The 19,239-nt window shown below is 48.3% G+C and overlaps 7 protein-coding genes across 7 annotated transcripts; 4 read left to right on the top strand and 3 right to left on the bottom strand.

Annotated features, from left to right (window-relative positions):
* Nucleotides 1–721: 721 nt before the first annotated feature.
* PGRI_082390 (amino acid adenylation domain-containing protein) lies at nucleotides 722–2,587 on the top strand (the record flags this gene model as incomplete). The annotated part of the gene is made up of 1 exon (XM_040795953.1): nucleotides 722–2,587. One exon carries the CDS (start codon nucleotides 722–724, stop codon nucleotides 2,585–2,587), a length of 1,866 nt encoding a protein of 621 aa, XP_040650491.1.
* A 562-nt stretch (nucleotides 2,588–3,149) lies between these two features.
* Nucleotides 3,150–4,905, top strand: PGRI_082400 (Major facilitator superfamily domain, general substrate transporter; the record flags this gene model as incomplete). The annotated part of the gene is made up of 5 exons (XM_040795954.1): nucleotides 3,150–3,394; nucleotides 3,447–3,956; nucleotides 4,009–4,165; nucleotides 4,238–4,570; nucleotides 4,624–4,905. The coding sequence occupies 5 exons, from the start codon at nucleotides 3,150–3,152 to the stop codon at nucleotides 4,903–4,905; spliced, it is 1,527 nt and encodes a 508-aa protein (XP_040650492.1).
* Nucleotides 4,906–5,235: 330 nt separating this feature from the next.
* Nucleotides 5,236–9,847, bottom strand: PGRI_082410 (pleiotropic drug resistance family ABC transporter; the record flags this gene model as incomplete). Its single annotated transcript, XM_040795955.1, has 5 exons — nucleotides 5,236–5,659; nucleotides 5,717–6,180; nucleotides 6,227–7,720; nucleotides 7,776–9,285; nucleotides 9,336–9,847. 5 exons carry the CDS (start codon nucleotides 9,845–9,847, stop codon nucleotides 5,236–5,238), a joined length of 4,404 nt encoding a protein of 1,467 aa, XP_040650493.1.
* A 764-nt stretch (nucleotides 9,848–10,611) lies between these two features.
* On the bottom strand, nucleotides 10,612–12,310 carry PGRI_082420 (arylsulfotransferase family protein; the record flags this gene model as incomplete). Its single annotated transcript, XM_040795956.1, has 3 exons — nucleotides 10,612–11,579; nucleotides 11,631–11,696; nucleotides 11,746–12,310. The coding sequence occupies 3 exons, from the start codon at nucleotides 12,308–12,310 to the stop codon at nucleotides 10,612–10,614; spliced, it is 1,599 nt and encodes a 532-aa protein (XP_040650494.1).
* Nucleotides 12,311–12,691: 381 nt separating this feature from the next.
* Nucleotides 12,692–14,638, top strand: PGRI_082430 (MDR family MFS transporter; the record flags this gene model as incomplete). The annotated part of the gene is made up of 6 exons (XM_040795957.1): nucleotides 12,692–12,812; nucleotides 12,866–13,177; nucleotides 13,228–13,751; nucleotides 13,809–14,130; nucleotides 14,228–14,370; nucleotides 14,447–14,638. The coding sequence occupies 6 exons, from the start codon at nucleotides 12,692–12,694 to the stop codon at nucleotides 14,636–14,638; spliced, it is 1,614 nt and encodes a 537-aa protein (XP_040650495.1).
* A 473-nt stretch (nucleotides 14,639–15,111) lies between these two features.
* PGRI_082440 (Maleylacetoacetate isomerase) lies at nucleotides 15,112–15,795 on the top strand (the record flags this gene model as incomplete). The annotated part of the gene is made up of 1 exon (XM_040795958.1): nucleotides 15,112–15,795. One exon carries the CDS (start codon nucleotides 15,112–15,114, stop codon nucleotides 15,793–15,795), a length of 684 nt encoding a protein of 227 aa, XP_040650496.1.
* Nucleotides 15,796–15,962: 167 nt separating this feature from the next.
* On the bottom strand, nucleotides 15,963–18,254 carry PGRI_082450 (alpha-L-arabinofuranosidase A; the record flags this gene model as incomplete). Its single annotated transcript, XM_040795959.1, has 8 exons — nucleotides 15,963–16,310; nucleotides 16,372–16,479; nucleotides 16,531–16,685; nucleotides 16,739–17,158; nucleotides 17,214–17,403; nucleotides 17,465–17,581; nucleotides 17,636–18,085; nucleotides 18,135–18,254. 8 exons carry the CDS (start codon nucleotides 18,252–18,254, stop codon nucleotides 15,963–15,965), a joined length of 1,908 nt encoding a protein of 635 aa, XP_040650497.1.
* Between the last annotated feature and the right edge of the window lie 985 nt (nucleotides 18,255–19,239).

The raw sequence follows: 19,239 nt of genomic DNA on the forward strand, positions 1-19,239 counted from the left end.
TAGTATACCTATTGATTATGAGACATCATCCCCATATCAATACACGCTTCGCTAGAACTTGAAGGCCGTGGCGTTGAGGTTAAAGGCCTGACAAGACAATACGGTCTACTGGTTTCTTATCTACAGCACAAATCGAAAGACGAAGAGTTCTGGCAGTAATATGCAACTGGACTCTGTCTATATTTTCCGTTTCATTACCCACCGGTCAGATCTAGCCTCTGTAACCACGTCACTCCACTTGCTGTAAAGAAATATAGCCCATTTATTGGAAAATTTATAGCTTGCTTTTGTGGCTTGAGCCACGCTTTTGGCCACTGTACAGCCCTTGCATCCCTCGTATTCGAGAGAACCTGCAATGGTGCAGCAGAGTTTTGATCAAGAATTTTGATTTAAAAAGTGAGCATTCCACATGGATTGCTGTTAGGATTGAAAGACAATATTATGTTGAAGTAGGCCATATAATGTATTTTGAAAGACCTGTATCTAACACACAGGGGAAATAGCGGTGTGCAATTATATTGATAGAAACACCTCTCGTGTTCTCGGTTAAATAAGATAATATTTTAACTTTTGTTAGTTCTAATGCAGCTGCATGGAAGATAAAATGATGTATAATGCAGTCAAAATGGTAGACAACGCTTCCCCCCCCTCCCCTTGATGATGCACAGAATTGGACCGGACAGGAAAGTGAGCACATTTATTTCAAGCAAAGACCTGGAAAATGAGTGTCTTGACTCAGGTCTCTCACTGCCTTGACCACCAGCGGGTCAAGCCCAACAGCACTGTCGCCCAGCTATTCATTGACAATGTCCGTCGACAACCGAAGTCGCCTGCTGTTATCGATATCGACTCAGTGATCACCTATGAAGAATTACATATCTGTGCAATATCCCTGGCCTTCCAATTACGAAGAAATGCATACGCCCTAGAAGAGCCGACAGGAGTCTTGGTCAGCCCCGGATCATGGAATGTTATCATCCAGTTAGCAGTGATGTATGCTGGTGGAACGCTAGTACCCGTCTATCCAGATGAGAGTGATGAGAAGATACAGTGCAAGCTGGCTGGTGCTGGGGTGGAATATCTGATCGTGGATGAACCAAACAAGTCCCGCCTGCCTATGTTTACATGTATCCCGGTAAGTGACCGGGGTACACTCCTTTCCTCAGTGCAAATCGATGGACTAGAGGGACAAATCCCAGTTACGACAACACTCCACCACCGAACCCACATCCTGTTCACTTCAGGTACAACAGGAGAACCCAAAGGGGTTCAAATATCAGCACGCTCTCTGCTCCACATTATCCATCACATACCCACCAGCCCACTCGAGCCCTCGGATATCATGGCACACTATATCCCCACAACATTCGACTATACACTCGTCGAAATCTTCGCGCCGTTGATTGTGGGGGCGCAGATTGCTATCCTGCCGTACGGTGATGCCTTTGACGGGCGTACTCTGGAAGCAACACTGCGAAAGCAGGGTGTCACCGTCATGATCATTGTGACTGCCTTACTCAACATCGTCTCTTTCACCAACCCAGGAGCCTTTTCAACGTTGAGAATGGTCCTTTTCGGTGGCGATGCCGCTAGTCCCAAGGCTGTTGCCAGACTGCTCGGAAGCGGCGCGGCACCCACTCGATTAATCAATGCCTATGGTCCTACTGAAACATGTTGCTGGTCTCTTACACACGAACTTTCGATGAAAGACACTCATTCTGAGCCTGTGAGCATTGGACAACCGACCGGAGATACAGTTGCGCATATCCTTGACGATGCATTTCAGCCTGTCCCCGATGGAGAAATTGGAGAGCTTTTTATAGGTGGGTCGGGGCTCTCGCTGGGATATATGAACGACCAGGAGAAGAACTCGACATCTTTTATCAACATCAAAGACCCCCAAGGGTTAGATTCAATAACTCGTTTCTACCGGACAGGGGACCTTGTTCGACGCAATGCTTCATCTGGACAAGTTTACTACCTTGGCCGACAGGACCATCAAGTTACCATTTTTACCATGCGGATTGAGCTAGCTGCAGTGAAAGCAGCACTCATGAAGACCGGCCGATTTGCGGACGCGGTGGCACTGGCAATCGACTCTCCAATCAAAGAAATGGGCAAACTACTAGTTGCATATGTAATCCCTGCAGAGGATATCGCGAACGATAAAGTTTTGGATGGAATTGAGGGCGCCCTGGCACCGTATCTTCCACACACGGAGGCTATGCCACACATCAAAGTCATCGATCGCTTCCCCCTCAATGTTCACTTCAAGGTCGATCGTAAAGCTCTTTCTCGAAGATATCTTGCAACATGGAATTCATACATGCAGGGAAATGACAATGATACTGCTCGCACAACAGAGCAGAAGCTTGCTTATATATGGGCTGGCGTTCTAGCCATGCCAACCGTTAAATTTACCAGCGAGGATAATTTCTTCGCGTTTATTCGCAGTGAGTTTCAGGGAGCATATCTCCTACAGCAGATCCAGCTTGCTTTTGGTATCAATGTTTTCCTCCACGAGCTACAGGCGAGTCCTACTCTATGTACGATGGCTGGCTTGATCGACAGAACTTTGGTGACGTGAACACATCTGCGATAATCAAGGGATTGAAGAGGTTTAGGGAAGGGCTGCATTTGATAATATGAGATCTATCAAGTTCCTGCGGCTGAAAATTCGAACGGACCGATGCCGAGGGATGGATGTAGGGCGACTGGATGTAGATCTCTGGATCTCAATATTCTACCTGGACCAAATTGAAATGGTTTAACTCTTATATGAGTCTGAAGTTTTTTCCCATGAGTTGACTGCTCTCAAACCAATATTGTCCAATATAACCGACTGTAACCCAACCCCCTTGCTTTTATGCTCTCATTCCCCATTTTGATCAGGACTGGCTCTAGATGTTCCACGATATCCCACTAGAACCTATTTATGGATTAAAAAAATTTGTACGACAGATAAATAGCTGTAGTTGTATTGCCAAGGTCGTTTAAATGACATGTGCCAGCTGAGTGTTCTTTTTTGCCTTCTTTCGTCCTCCCAGTCCATCAAAAAAACAATGTTATAGTATTATCACCACTGAGCCTAGGTCTTCATTCAATAAGGGAATATTTGGCTTACGAGTCTACTGAATATCTTCAATACAATGGGAGAGAAAGATCAAAATGATGACGACCAACTGCCGCTGGCCCCTATTGACGATAACAAAATAGGAAGTCGACCAACTTGCCTAAAATCCAACACCCAAGAGTTCTTATTCGTGATCTCAGCTACAACGGCACTGGCCCAGGAAGCCTTTTTCACAGGGCTTATCGTTGGCCTAACCGCCGTTATTGGCCATGACCTCGACATGAACATCTCAGAAATCGCCTGGATAAGTGCTGGCTGCTCGTCAGTAATATCTAACTTATCCTATCAGAACTGATATTTACACATTGCCTAGTCTCACAAGCGGCGCCTTTCTCCTCATGTTTGGCCGAATCGCCGATAATTACGGCCGCAAAAAGCTTTTCCTTTTTGGCATGGGTGGATTCACCTTTGCTGTCTTGGCTGCCAGCTTTGCAACCTCCCCGATTTATCTAAATATCTTCTCGGGCGTCATTGGAATATGCTCCGCCAGCGTTGTTCCACCTGCAATCGGAAAACTGGGAGCTGTGTATGAGACATCTTCTGTGCGCAAAAACCGCGCCTTTGCGTGCTTCAGTGCTGGGAATCCACTTGGGTATGTTGGTGGTATGGTGATATCTGGTATTGCGGCAGATATTTCTACATGGAGGACGTCTTTCCGTGTCCTTGCCGTTCTCTATGCAATCTTCACCATAGCAGGTGCTTGGGCTTTCCCACCGGATGAGGGTAATACTGTACCCCTGTCTATTGAGTCCTTGAAACAGTTCGATGTCATGGGGACGGTACTTATCGCTGTCGGTTTTGCATCACTGACTGCTTCTTTGTCGTGAGTATGACTATTTCACTCTATTTAGAGTACTTGTGCTAACTATTTGAAGCCTGGCAGCAGCTGCCCCTCATGGCTGGAGTACGGGATATGTGATTGCACTACTTTGTATTGGCTCTGCCCTGCTTGTTTGTTTCATATGGTGGGAGTCAAAAGCACAATTCCCACTAATGCCACCCGTTATATGGCAGGACCGAACGTTTTCCGCGGTGCGTATACAATTGCTGCATCTGATGGAAATATTGTCTACACAATTCGCTGACAAAACAAATTACATACAGGTGATCGCCGTTCAATGCTTAGGAGAGGTAGGATTTTCCTCCACTACATTCTGGCTCTCTCTATTCTTCCAGAATGTCCGCAAAGACTCCGCCATAAAGATCGCCCTTCAACTGCTACCCATGGTCATTGGCGGCATAACAGTGAATGTTATCTGTGCGTTGATTCTCCACAGAGTCAGCAATCAGGTTCTAATGGGAGTCGGGACTGTGGCATTCACGGTAGCTTTCCTCATTCTGAGTTTTCTGAAAGAAGAGGCGACATACTGGGCCTTTATCTTCCCAAGCCTGATATTGATGGTGATTGGGGTTGATGTTCAGTACAACGTCACAAATGTAAGTTTAGCCTTTGTATTAACTAAGATCTGGATATGTTAACAACTATATAGATGTACGTGATGAACTCACTACCGGAGCAGCAGTCAGTTGCAGGTGGGATATTCAATACTATTACCAGGCTATGCGGTAACCTATCACTGGGGATTTCAACTGCGATATACATTTCGATCAAAGAAAAGGCGGACGCCACAACCACCGATGTGGTTCCTTATCTCTTTACCTTTCGCTTCGCAGCGGCGGCGACTGGGATTTCGATCTTTCTTATTCCGTTGGTAAAAATTGGGAAGCAGGGTGGACCGGCAATTCAGGAAGTTCCAAGTGTTCAAGTATAATGCCCCGATGTCTGGGGTCAACATAGGAACCTAACAATGCACTATATAGTATTTCTAAAAATACGTACAAATACAAACTATATAGTATACCATCCAGCATCGGTGCCTAGAGATCCTGAAATTTCTGATCGTAAAGTTTGCCATGAGAGTGAACTATACATGGCGAAAAGATATTTGCCTACATAGATTCTTATATCAGGAAAATATACAAAATAATACAATATTGATTAACATAAACTACATCATACATTTGGCAAGATACGGCTCTATGCCAAAAAGAGAAAAGCATGAAACCAACTACCCCACAACCTCACACCAGAGACGACCTTTCTAGGTCCGCTTGACCTCACGCCCCCTTCCCTTGGGGACGCGGAAGAACCAGTACACCACGAACGTCATGGTAATATTGAACGCCACGTAGGCGAACAAAATCCCGACGTTGCGTGGAACATCCGAGTACTCAATGCCGAGACCGGCGAGGAACTGGTCCGTTCTCGACATTGTGCAGACCTTGCAATCTACCGACGCGTCCAGATTGAGCAACGCGCCTTGGGTGGCCTGGATGTATGGCCCTAGGTAGCCGCCGCAAGTCTGTCCATCGGGGGGCGAGACAGTGAGCACCTCGATACTGGAACATTCCACTGTCGCCCCACTCAGGCCAGTTGCGAGGACAGCGGACACGTAGTACGTGAATGGTGAGAGCCGGTACATGAAGATCCAGAATCGAGGCATATCAGATGCACTCGAAAGTACTCTGCAAGCCAATTAGTACTATCACCAATTGACAACCAAGCACCTGCAGATCACTTACCCATTGAAAACCAAGCAAAGAGAGAACATGAACTGAGCAATGCTGCTCCCAGTCTCGGCGTTTTCAATTGCAGCAATCACCATTGAGCTAAAGGTCGACGTGAAGGACAAGAAAAGCATGATGAGCACGTACATGATGCCGCCTCGTTCGGTCACCGCATTGGTGGGTTCTGCATTGCGGTAGAACCCGATTGGGTAGTACCAGCAAAAGAAGGCTAGAACCGACATCGTGATGTTCCATACTAGCTCCACAATAATACTGGCCGAGATGAATGCGACCCACGAGTACGCCTTTGAAGGCCGTTCGCGTGCTTCATACAAACCACGGTTCTTGCAGAAGGCCGGCATCATCTGCTGGACCAGATTTGGAAAGACGACGAGGAACATGAAGATTGCGAACATCTCATTCTGCATCCCTTGAATACTGTTATCCATGTTCCAGAACGTGAATCCGAGGAACAATTGCTATAACAGTCAGTTCAATCCAATAAAAGGGAGGAAGATAACTTACTGGTACAATGCAGGTGAGAGTCTTGGCGTATAGATACGACGGAGTTCTCCAATACTGCTGGAAGGTACGTTGGGTACAAATGCGGAACTGATACCAGAGTGGCATGGCGAATTCACTGAACTCTGCAACCTGCACAGGTACAGGCTTCTTGGACAATTCCTCTTTCATCTCAGCCAGCTGTCTGCGGACCTCTGTGCGCTCAGTACTGTTGGTCCATTGTTCGGCCCAATCTTTATCTGTGTGAGAGCCCGGTGCAGCACCAATAATCTTAAGCATCCACTCAGCCGGGTTTGCGTTCTTCGGACACTTGGGCGATCCTTTGTCTTCGAAGTATCTGATCAAAGTTTCCATGTTCGGGCCAAGGTCACCAAAGTACACTGTGCGTCCTCCTTTGGCGAGAAACAGTAGGCGGTCGAACTGCTGCATTAGCATTGCCGAAGGCTGGTGAATGGTACATAGTACAGCTTGACCGTGGTTGGCCAAGTTGCGCATCAGAGTGCAGATTGACCAAGCAGTTTGACTATCCAAACCAGAAGTTGGTTCATCAAAGAATAGCAGCAAATCTGGCTTGGCTGCCAGCTCCACGCCGATAGTCAACCGCTTGCGTTGCTCCACATTGAGGCCCTCGCCTTCAACACCGACCACAGCATCTGCGTATTCTTCCATACCGAGCATCCGAATGACCTCTTCGACGTAGGCAACCTTATCCCGACGAGAAATGCTAGCTGGCTGGCGAAGGAGAGCGCTGAAAACCAGGGCTTCACGAACAGTACTTGCTTCCATATGTAGATCCTGTTGCTGCACGTAACCTGTTTTTCGCTGGAAGGAATCGTCGCGTAGCCGGCCATCGACAAGCATGTCGCCGGAGACGACGCCAATAGTGACACGATCGGCCAACACATCGAGCAAGGATGTTTTTCCTGCGCCAGTGACACCCATCAAGGCTGTTAGAGTGCCAGGCTTGACCCAGCCATCCACGTTGTCCAGGATACGTCGCGAAGTCCCGTTGATCTTAATGTCGAAACACACATTTTCCCAATGGAAGATCGAAGTTTGGCGAGCAATTGCTGCAGTTGTGCCCCGGGATTCGCTAGAAACTGCACCTTTCTCTGATGCAATGACCTCCTCTGGATCGTCCTTTCGAACATTCTTTGCAAATGCAGGAATCTTGCCGCGCGGATATACGAGAATTTCACCTTTAGACGGTTTTGCCCGGATGAGCTCGCTACTTAAAACGTACAGCACAAAGAAACCGGCGCCCATAAAGCAGAGAATCCCGAAGTTTCGCCACAGATTGGAGCCTTTGTACTCGTAAGTCGTGTTAATGTATGTCTCTCCGTCAATGAAATCTTGACCTGCCACAGCACCCTTCTGTGAACAGATTTTGGAGCTGAGAGGCGCATTCTTGTACATGTCCAAGATGCCTGGAACAAAGGTCGAGCAAGGGAAGGATCGTCCGCTGAACTCATTGATCAGCAACGCCTCGAAGCTGTACTATTTTGTGTTAGCATATTCTGGTGTAAATACAGAAAAGTAGAGTTATCATTACCCCCATCGGGGTCACGTAGTTGAGCCACCGGAACCAAGGGCGCATATTGCGAATAGGAATAATGAATCCGGTGTACATAACCAAGACAAGCATGACAACTGCAGCAGGTGGCATGGCATGTGCCACGGATCTCGAGATTGCGCCAATAAATCGGAAGATATTGGACATCACAAGGGTTGTCGTTAGCGAATAGAGGAAAAAGACAAAGAAATTCCGGGGAGTTCGCCGAAGATTGGGTAAGAAATAGATGATCAAAGTGAAAACCACGCATAGGATGATCTTCGATGGAAGTTCCACAATGAGCGCGCTAATAGCTTCCGCCGACGGATGGTATAGTGCGTACTTGAGGTGCTTTTCCACGATTGGGCGCTGCACCCACATAGTCATGATTTCCTGCCCGCTAGAGAAGGCACTGATCATAATAGCAAAGAAGATTAGGCTTCCACGTCTGTTGAAGCTGTCGGTGTTGTCTGGTGTGTCGTAAAAGACGCTGGAAATGATCAGAGACATGCCTATATTTCCAACGAGTGTGGCGACCGTCGTAGACATGTCTGCTTTGAGCCGCAAAAACCCTCGCCAAAGACACAGCCGAATTTGCATTGGATACGAAAGTGTGTATGGGGAGCTTGCGCGAGTAAACCTAGCTTTGTCTGCTGCACGAGAACGATGGAATTGCGCAAGGTTGTCAGATTTCCCGGCTGTGTTTTGTTCGATCTCAGCGAGGAGCTGTTTGCGCTCTGGGCTTTCCTTCCAGCGCGTTGCAAACTCATCCGGTGTGCGTGGAACGGTGTCTTCAAATCCGGGGCGAACAAGGCGTTCCGAGGGACTGGTGAGAGACGTAAGGAAGTCCGCAGTGGTTTGTCTGTCTGGACAGTGGAATCCCATGTTGATAAAGAATTGTCGTGCATTGGAAGCACTTCCGAAATAAATCTGACGCCCGTCGTAGAGCACAATTGCCTTATCAAACAAGTCGTAGATAGACTGACTCGCTTGGTAGATTGCGACAATAGCGGTGGATCCGGTATAGTCAGTGGAGAGGCGGATGTTCTTGACAAATTCCAGGGCAGTGGAGCTGTCGAGTCCACGAGTGCTGTTGTCCCAACACTGCAAATGACACCGACAAAGAGTGGTTTCGGCGATACTGACTCGCTTTCTTTCGCCACCAGATACACCTCGAATAATCTCATTGCCCACCTTGGTATTCATGGTATGGGTCAATCCAAGCATTGCCATCACCACATCCCGCATATGCGTCGCATATTGGTCGCGTGTGACACCAGGAAGTCGGTTACTCGGCGCTCGAGCGTAAGCGGCAAACATCAATGTATCACTGACTGTCAGTTGAGGAAAGTGTGTCTCGGTTTCGGCCTGGTAGATGACTTCGCCGCGGAATTGGCTGTGCATGTCGTCCCAGGATATGCCGTCATATTGCACCTCGGACCCTTTCTCCTTGTCGAGATAAAGACCGTGTGTCTCACCGGCAATGGTTTTGAGGAAGGTCGAGCATCCGCTGGTGGCCGTTAGTGATTAGTCTTCCCCAAGGAGTGTCAATTCATGTACCTTCCAGGGCGACCTAGAACAACCAACATCTCGCCACTATGGACAATGCCTTCGAACTCCCGTAGAATATCGATGCGAACTTTTCTCTGAGACCCAAGCTTTTTGCAGACCCAACTGGCAACCTTGAGCCAGGCGTTGGCAAAATTCATCTGATAATCAGATCCGCTGCCATAGCCGAAAACATTGAGGTTGCGGAAGGAGACCCCCGCCGTGCGAGGAGGGTAGCGGTCTGGATCCTCAGCGAGAATATGGAAGATGTTCTTGACCCATTTGCGTGAGTCAAACTGGTCGCTATTGGGATCCAGCTCTGGGTGACTGGTAGGATCAAGGAAGGTGTTGATACCCTCTGAGGGTACACCGATGCGGACACTGCTAGTTCGTGAGATTTGCGAGATGGAACGTGCTAGAGTAGTGATATGTCTGTCGCGATCACCCCCAGACTCGGATACTGGAGTCTCGGAGCCGGGAGTATCAACGACATTGTCAAGCATGTTCGCCATCTGGTCTAGCATCGGTTGAGTTGGCGAGAAGCCCAAAGAAGGAAGAAGCTGTGAAGACATGTAGGAAAAACGATGGTGAAAGATGTAAATGAAGGTGAAAGAGGTAAATGGAGATGAAAAAGGTAAACGAGAGATGTTGACAGGAAGAAAACAAATGGGTGAGACGTGACGGAGATGAAGACGTGACGAGACAGGGAGAAAAGATAAGGAAGGAACGTCAAGAAGGAAGGAACGTCAAGAAGGAAGGAACCCCGTGGACGTAAAGAAGAAAACGGCAATTCGGAAAGTAAGAAATCCGAAAACCTTCAACTTCCACTGGACCGTCGCTCTTTCCGGAAATGGGACTTATATTATACATGTTATACACATTATGCACCCTATACATACTATACACCTTATACACCTTATACACCACCTATCTCAATAGCTAAATATATCAATATCTGATTGTCTAACTTGAATGTCACATTACATTATGATAATACTACCTCACATAACGTATACATTTAAGGTGTTTTTCAGTCTCTTGATTGGCTGTGTATCAGCATAGTCCCCCCCTCACCCCCACGGCCTTATATTCATAGCAACTTCCCATTCGGGTAAACGGCTCTCTTTCGGGCAATATATCGTTAACTCGGAATTATCAAGATCCGAGAGTTTAATAAGAACTTTACGAACCGGACAGCAAAAGATCCGGTAAAAGGATTATGAAACCACGTCACACTTCATACTTCTCCATCTTATTCCCCTCTATACTCCTAGTACATATATCTCTTCTATGCCTGCAAGATCAACTGTCTCCAAGAGCTACGGTCCTCGGATCCTGCAATAACAGTATTAGGAGGGACCACCGCCTCCTGGATATGAGCAACCCTAGTTGTAGTCAAGACACGACCGCGAGCTGAGACAGCCTCAGCTGCCAATTTCCGGTATGAGTGACCAGGCACGGAGAAAGACGTTTCGAATCCAGCGCGGGTAGCCTCGCCCAAGAATTCCCGAGACCCGAATCGATCGGTAACAGCATAAAATCGCCAAACCGCGGTCTCAGTGTCACCGTTCCACGAAACAAAGATTTCAGTGCCAGAGGAGGTCCTCTCAGCTACAATGGCAGGCTCTTCTGTGGGTAGGCCAGTCCAGTTGTACCGGAATGCCCGATAGTTCTGGACACCCTCGCCCAGCAGTCCTGAGTCCATGTATGCGTGGAAAATCGGGGTACCGTCCGCCCGGAACTCAGTCATAGCTCCCTCGGATCCCCAATTGACCAGGGCATTACCGTTGGGTAGAAGCTGGGTACTGCCTTGGGACTTGGCGAGAAGTCCATCGGGAGGTTGGAAGGCTTGAACAATCTCTGCAGTCCAGGTGGCAGTGTTGACAGAAATGACCTTACCCTGTGAGAAAGGATGGGTGTGAACCTCTTTGCCGCCGTGGTTCTCTGTTCCATGAGCCGAGTTATCGAAAAGCGAGATGATTTCCTCATTGTCGCCCTGTTCGACAAATCGTGCGTGATGTTGGAAGCAGAACTTGACATTGGGACCGAGCTCGAAGTCTGAGCGGAGACCACCCAGCCGCCATATGATTTCACCAGTGGTACCGTTGACCTTGTGGACTGCACATGCATCTCGTGCAGATATCAGGTAGTTGCCTTGGACATCCTTGTCCACAGAGTTGATATGAAAGTAGTCCCATGCGTCGGATGAGTTGTAGCCCGCACCCGCTTGACCAGGATTGAGAGGGAGGACCGCCTCTACATGATGTTAAACCAGTCCATTATAAGACTTGAAGACAGCTGACTTACCATCAGGAGAGACATGCTCGAGGCTAGACCACTCAAATAGCAGTTCTCCAGTCTCAATATCCAACTCTACTGCGACTCAGCATTAAGCTCTTCATATATTCAAGGACCCACATACCCTGGAAGATGGCATCGACGATCCACTGCTGCTCAGTGCTAGCACCCCAGCGAGACAGATTCTTCGGCACAGGCTGATAGACCTGAAGTAACGCAGTCTTCTCATCGATGACGTGGAATTCATGCTTGTCCATGAGCTTGTGGTTTCCAGCGCGGAGCTCCCGAATAGTCTCATAGTTCTGATTCAGAACGGTAGCATGACCATGACCATGTCCATAGGCCGGGTTATGATCACCCTCGAAGCTGAACAGCACATCCTGACCATTCCATCTGGCCTTCTGGAAGTTGGTGGCCCAGATGGAGAAGTAGGTATAGCCTGACCAGACCAGCTCACCGTCATCACGAACGATATATGGAGCTTCCTGGCGCGGACCGTGGAACTGTGGCTCAGCCCATTGACCTGGGAAAGGCGCGATAAAGAGGTAACCCTTTTCGACATCCTTTGTCGCCGGGATGGTGATGTTCAGACGAGGCGGGGCCAGATCTGTTCGAGATTTGAACTGCCAGTCTGCTGCAACGAGCGGCAACAACGCTGCAGTGCAGGCGATGGTTTCAAGGAGCTTCATAATAAGTACTGGTCCAGCGATCAGTTTCCATGATGCTGGTCATTATATGCATGATAGGGTACATTAACCTTAGTTTGGTGCTCTGCACTGAGTCTCTTTGACTTGATTGAATCGGAATATTTGTTTAAAATGAGAATAATAATGGGATAACACCTTTTATAAACCAAGCCCTATGCCATTATGTCACAGTGGAATATGATGTCGTGCTTGGCACTTGGCGGGGGATAATCCGCTCGCATTTCCCGATTAAGTGCCCGCTTGACTAAAATCTCTGAAATTTCCGACAGTCGGACAGTTTCGTCATCTTCTAAGCAAATTTGCGATTGAAAGTCGACTATGGCATTATTGGATTCTCAGGATTCGCAGGAAAGTCACTCAGACATGTCGACTCACGAGAATGAAGCCGAAATATCGGCAGGAAGCGAAGAGCAGCCTTTATTGCAATCAGATCCAGTTCCTGCGACTTGGAGCCCGCCGCCAGGGTTTTTAATGATCCAGATCGGTAAGTTATATCAAAATCTACGGGTAATCGGGCAGAAATTGACAATTTAACAGCGATCATGGCCAATGTATTTCTTGGCGGGTTTGACGGCACCATCACGGCCTCAACCTATGCTGTGATCAGCTCCGAGTTCAACGCTGCAAACACTGCTTCGTGGTTGACTACCTCGTACTTGATTACGAGCACGGCATTCCAGCCTCTTTACGGCCGATTCTCGGATCTCCTCGGTCGGCGGTCTTGTTTCTTCACTGCGACGATCACCTTCATGGTCGGTTGTCTAGGATGTGCCGTGGCCCGTGATGTAGTCTTTTTGAACATCATGCGCGCCCTGACTGGTGTTGGCGGGGGAGGTTTGATGACTATGGGTAAGTCGACGACTATTCAGTTAATAAATCAAGCTAACAAAATATTCTAGCAACAATCATCAACTCGGATCTTATTCCCTTCCGCCAGCGCGGTATGTACCAAGCAATCCAGAATGTCTCATACGGCTTCGGTGGCATCTGTGGCGCTTCTTTTGGAGGTGCCATCGTTGACTCAATCGGATGGCGCTGGTGCTTCCTGCTACAGGTTCCAATTTCCTTGTTTGCTTTGGTCATGGGCTATATAGTCTTGAGGTTTCCTCCTCGCAACGTTGAATCTTCTCCAGATGGACAGACCGAGGGAATTTGGCAGCAAATTGATATGCTGGGCGCATGTCTGCTAATTTTGGCCCTTTCGGCTCAACTGGTGGGACTTAGCCTAGGTGGAAACGTCCTTCCTTGGACTCACATGTGGGTAGTTCTGCCATTGGTCTCAAGTGTGGTTTTGCTGGCCGCATTTGTCGCCGTTGAAGCGAAAACCACCGCCGCACCTTTAATTCCATTGAAGATGCTACGAGGGCAGCTTGCTGTTTCCACGCAGATCGCCAATGTTTGTGTCGGGATGTCAGCGTATGCAGTAAGATCACCCGTTTCACCAGTCCGATGAGTATCACAACTAACGTAATACCTCCAGTTCCTTTTTACTCTACCTCTCATGTTCCAAGTGATTCTTCTCGACTCTCCCAGCAAGGCTGGCACCCGACTTGTGATTCCCTGTCTATTCACTCCACTTGGTGGTTTGGTAGCGGGAATCGTCATGTCGCGCTGGGGCAGACTGGCCTCCATTGTCCGCGTCGGTGCAGTCCTAATGTTCGTGGGCAACCTTCTCGTTGCAGTCCTTCGATTCAACGACTCGGAATGGAAGTATTTCGTGTTTGTCATTCCCGCCAATTTGGGTCAGGGGATGGTGTACCCAGGAATCCTGTTCACGTTCCTAGCGGCCTTCGACCATGCCGGTAAGATACTTTTCCTGTTCTTCTCACCAGCCTCACTACTTGAATCTGCGAGAGGCCAGCCATTTCCAAGCAAGCCTACTAACCATATCGTCTGCAGATCACGCCGTCTCCGCCTCAACCGTCTACCTCATCCGTTCCCTCGGAACAGTTTGGGGCGTTGCAGTGACATCCACTATCATGCAGAATACACTTAACTCAGGCCTCGGGGAGGCCTTGAGTGGAATACCCAATAAATGGAAAGTACAATTCCTTCAACAGTCGATTTTACTGCGCCTCTGAATGAGCCTTGCTGACCTAAATATTCGCATCTTCCTAGGTTATTGATGAGATCCGCCACTCAGTCTCGGCTATTTATGACCTCCCTCCGGATGTGCAAATGGCCGCTCGGCTGGTGTATTACCGTGGGATCAGACTCTCCTTCATGGCCTCCGCGCTCTTCGCATTCATTGCGACCGTCGCTTCGATATTTACCCGTGGAAAGGGTCTGGAGCGCGCGGGCGGCAAGTAAATAACACGATTCCGTACCCCGGTTCAGCCCCATGCGGGAGTATAGGGGATAGGCGTGGTATTTATGGTGAGATCGACCCACGCCTCACGCAGACCTAATGGATTGGCGGCTATGCATCAATCCAGGTCGGTCGAGGAAGACTCCTCAACCAAAACATGAAGGTGGTAAAGGGCGGGAGCAGATTAACGCGACCGCACAGTGCAAAGAGCTGATACTCAATGCGACAAGTTGTAAATATCGGAAGGATATAGCATAGAACATAGAAGTTGATGAGTTGAAAAAAGAGATAATAAGGCCGATTTGTTCAGGCGAATATCTGACTGATCTAGCAAAATCCTTCTTAGTAAGACAAGTTGTCAGCCCTGGAGGGCCATAATGACACTTGACTAGATCAGTGCTAGTGCTGATACTGAAGGTAACCTTGATTGATACCTCCCTCCATTCCGTTCTACTCTGCTCAAATCAGTCCAAACATGCATACCGATACCTTCCATCTCTACTCATACTTCTGCTCCTCATGCTGTCAACGAATCATAATCGCCGCTCACCTCAAGGGCATCCCTCTTGAATACACCTACATCGACCTCGGTACCAAAGAGCACACAACAGACGAATACAAACAATCAAACCCCAGCGCCAGCGTGCCTACTCTGATAGTGACAAGTGCCAACGGTGAAAAGACCATCCTGCGTCAATCCATGACAATCCTAGAATATTTCGAGGAACGGTTCCCAGATATATCTCCACTTCTGCCTACCAAGTTACAGGATCGTGTGCAGGTGCGCGATCTAGTAAATATCATCGCGATCGATACACAACCTACCACCAACTCCCGTATCGTCCAGCGGGTGAAGGCTATTCGTGAGAGTGAAGATGACCAACTTGAATTCGCCAAACAGGCATTCACCGATGGATTCCAAGCATACGAGGGTCTATTAGTGAAGCAGGCCAGAGGGGGGAGATATTCCTTTGGAGATACTGTTTCTATGGCGGATGTCGTACTGGTGCCTACAGTTGACCAGGCTTTGTTATACCGAATGGATTTGGATTTCGTGCCTAACATCAAGCGCATTCATTCGGCCCTTAAGGAATTGGAGGCTTTCAAGGCTGCGGATTGGCGGAATCAGGGGGATACACCGGAGAAATTTCGGATTTAGGATGCTTGATGCTTGTCGGGTTTAGGTCTGGTGGGAGTGAAGCGAGGACAGGGATAAGATGGATGGAGATAGAGTAACTACTTTCCAAAATGGAGCACAATATATTTTATTCTAGTAGTGCTATGTATGCGCAGCTCGTAACACAAATGTATACTCTTGAAGCCACATTAATTGGTAGTGAGCACGGCAATACTCAGATTGGGCAGCTTGAAAGAGAACTCGCCCTTCTTGCCAGCCTTGATCTTGGTCGTCTTGGTGTTGACAATGTTTGGCCCGCCCACCTCGTTCATGGAAAATGCATCCGGAGCTGTCAGGATGGTCAGGTCTGCCTTGGTGCCACGGCCGACACCCTCGAATGTCAGTGACACAGGCACATCGGATGTGCTGTTGTATACTGCTGCCTTGAAAATGTGCGACTTGGTCTTGCTGTTGAGACCTGTCGCATAGTACAGAGGACCAAAGCCGTCGGAGGAAGTGGCTGGGAGAGTCTCTGTCATGGCGTTGTGGTTGTACAGCTATATTTGTATCTCATGTCAGTAAAGTAGACCCTCAAGCTCGGATAATAGGGTAACATACGCTCCACGCGTGCCAGCTAGTAGAGCGAGCCGTCTGATCAGGGTCGGCATTGAAGGATAGCATGGTTGGCGACCATTGGTAGTTGTCCAAGTTCATCATGAAGGGAGCCTATTCCTTTGTCAGTTCCCATCTAGCAAAGCAAATTCTGAAATAACTCACGTAAGTGCTTCCAATGATCTTGTCAGCATTACGCTCGGCACCAATAAGGAACACAGCCTCCGCAACGGTTCCAATCCACCAAGGGTACTGAGAGAAATGGGTGTCACTCCAGTCGATATCAACTCCATTCAATGGCGATGTGGCGGCGATCTCACCTTGACGTGTGTCAGTCATAGTCATAGTTTCGCAATTGTAGCAAATCACTTACCGAGCAAGATAGGATGCTTTGGCGAAAAATTGTCAAACATGTCGAACTTCTTGACAAAGTTATCCGCGTTATCATACAAGTGATAATCACCACCCGCATTTCCAGGAATTGTCATGTCGATAGTAGACGTAAGGACCTGGATATCAGGGTACTTCGCCGTGATAGCGTCATAGAAGGCTGCGAACCGGTAGGCCTTGTATGTCTCCAGTCCATTGCTCAACATATCCTCGTTCCCGACCTCAACATACCGAATTTTCCATGGCTCTGGGTGTCCAACCTTGGCGCGTAGAGCACCGTACTCGGTGTCCACAGAGCCGGTCAAAAACTCAATCTCGTTGAGGGCATCCTGCACGTAGAAATCGAGCTCAGCCTCCGGGACAACCTCTCCGTTCAGAGCAAGTCCAGCATAGACCCCCAGGACTAAACAGGGTTTGTCAGCTTGGTAAGACAAAGCGTTGCAAAGTGGTGTACTCACTGGGTTCCATGTTAAGATCGTCACACCACTCCATGTACTCAACCAAGCCTAATCCAAGGGTCTCTTGGTACTTCCAGGTGGTTGCACGACCGGGCCGGTCTGTGAGTGGTCCAATGGTCTCGTTCCACTTCCAGCGACCGGCGATGCTATCACCCTCCATGTTATTTCCACCTGGGAAGCGAAGGAATTTCTATCAACTCTATTAGTATCATGGATTCTGGATTATGCAGAGCATATGAACTGCAACTTACAGGACCCATATCAGCCATAGCTTGCATCAAGTCTTTCCGCATGCCATTGGGGCGATCATTCCAAGTGGGTGGGAATAAACTGATCAGATTGAAGTCAAGTGAGCCACCCGATGCTTTCTAGAAAGAATTAGCCGAGGTCATTGAGAATATCATATCCATGCCAAATCTTACCGAGGCATCGAAGGTCAGCGAGAAAGTATTCTTTGAATCAGAAGCTTTCGCTTTGGGAGTAAGAACAAACTTATGTTGCACCCAGTCGTTTGCAACGCTCTTTGAGGCAACCTTGGCAGTGGCCAGAACTTTGCCACTGGAAGAAAGGAGAGAGGCCGTGAAAGACCCTTTATAAGAGCCTTTCACGTAGAACGACCCTGTGTATTTCTGTGGACGAACGTCAATCCCCCAGTAGCCGGCGTTAGCCAACCCAGCTGTGCCAGAGCCCTTGACATTGACAGAAGTCGGAAGGGCAGTTGACAGTGGGTCGTCGAGGTTCTTCAGTGACAGCGATGATCCCTCAACACCAGACCAGGCCTCCAGTGACGAAGGGAACTTGGTGCTCCCCTGGAAAGCTCTGTTGCGGATCAATTCGGCATAAAGACCTCCTTCGCCACAGTGATTGATTTCCTAGACCTTGGATTAGATGCAATACCAATAGACAACAAGCTCAGCATACCTCTTCCATCGCGCCATACTGCAAACCTGATGTAGCATTGCCTCCAGATTTGGCTACCGAAATAGTGACAGCAGCACCGTACGATGCCAAAAGTGGCAGAAGAAGGTATTTATGCAACATCTTGCTCTGTTAAGTTCACACCTGGCTGTTTCAACCAGTAGATCCTATTCAGAATGCAGGGGGTATGGGTAAAAGACGCGCTGGAGCGGATATTTATATGCAGACAACTCAATCAACCAGCGATGAGTGCCATGTCGGCTAATTACCCATACTCCTCCTTGCACCCCCATAGACCCCGGCGGAAAAAGATGACGTCCATGGCATCGAAGGAGCATGGCTTGATCTCTTGCTTTGCATAGGCCATTCTGCCGACAGCGACCGTAATACCGAGGTTTTTTTTTTCCTAATTGGGTAATTCTCCATGAGGAGTGCATATCCTAAGCGGAACCCACTCAAAGTAAACGCCCGGGAAAACATCGGCCGACTTGTGTTGTCATCCTCCCTTGCGTGGGGCCAACACTAGAGCAATTGGCTCTCCGGGAGAGCGCCGAGACTTACAGCTGTAAGAAATGTCGGATTCGGTGCTGATTTGGTAATTGGCGCTGCATTCAACTGATACCTTTCTCTTGGCTAGCGTGGAAGGGTACTTATTGAAAGGGGATATGAGTTGTGATTGACGGGTAAATCCACACGGCGTTCTCCGCTGCAGATCATCCATCCACTTGCCCCCGGGACCGGGGTGCCTGGTTATTGTCACGAAGGGTTGTTCCGGGTTTTAGAAAAAAAATATCATGGGTGAAAGGTTCGTAAAAATAAATAGTGCTGATTTATTCAGACACTGAATCCCAAATTTGAATACCTCATTCTCATTGCATGTGACACATGTTTGTGATATAGTAACAGATCAGGAGTAGATATATATATCAAAGGGTCAAAAAAAAGACAACAATAGATAGATACCAGAGAATAGCCGACAATATCAAGCAGCATAGACCACAAACAGTCCGATGCACGCAGTCAGATATCCAATCGGACACCACCTCTATCTTGTCCCATAACTCTTAGAAGACCGTGCCTCTGACCTGGGGGGTCTTCTTGAGATCAG

This window comes from Penicillium griseofulvum, assembly GCF_001561935.1.
Source record: "Penicillium griseofulvum strain PG3 chromosome Unknown contig_10, whole genome shotgun sequence".
NCBI classification, from domain to species: Eukaryota; Fungi; Ascomycota; class Eurotiomycetes; order Eurotiales; family Aspergillaceae; genus Penicillium; species Penicillium griseofulvum.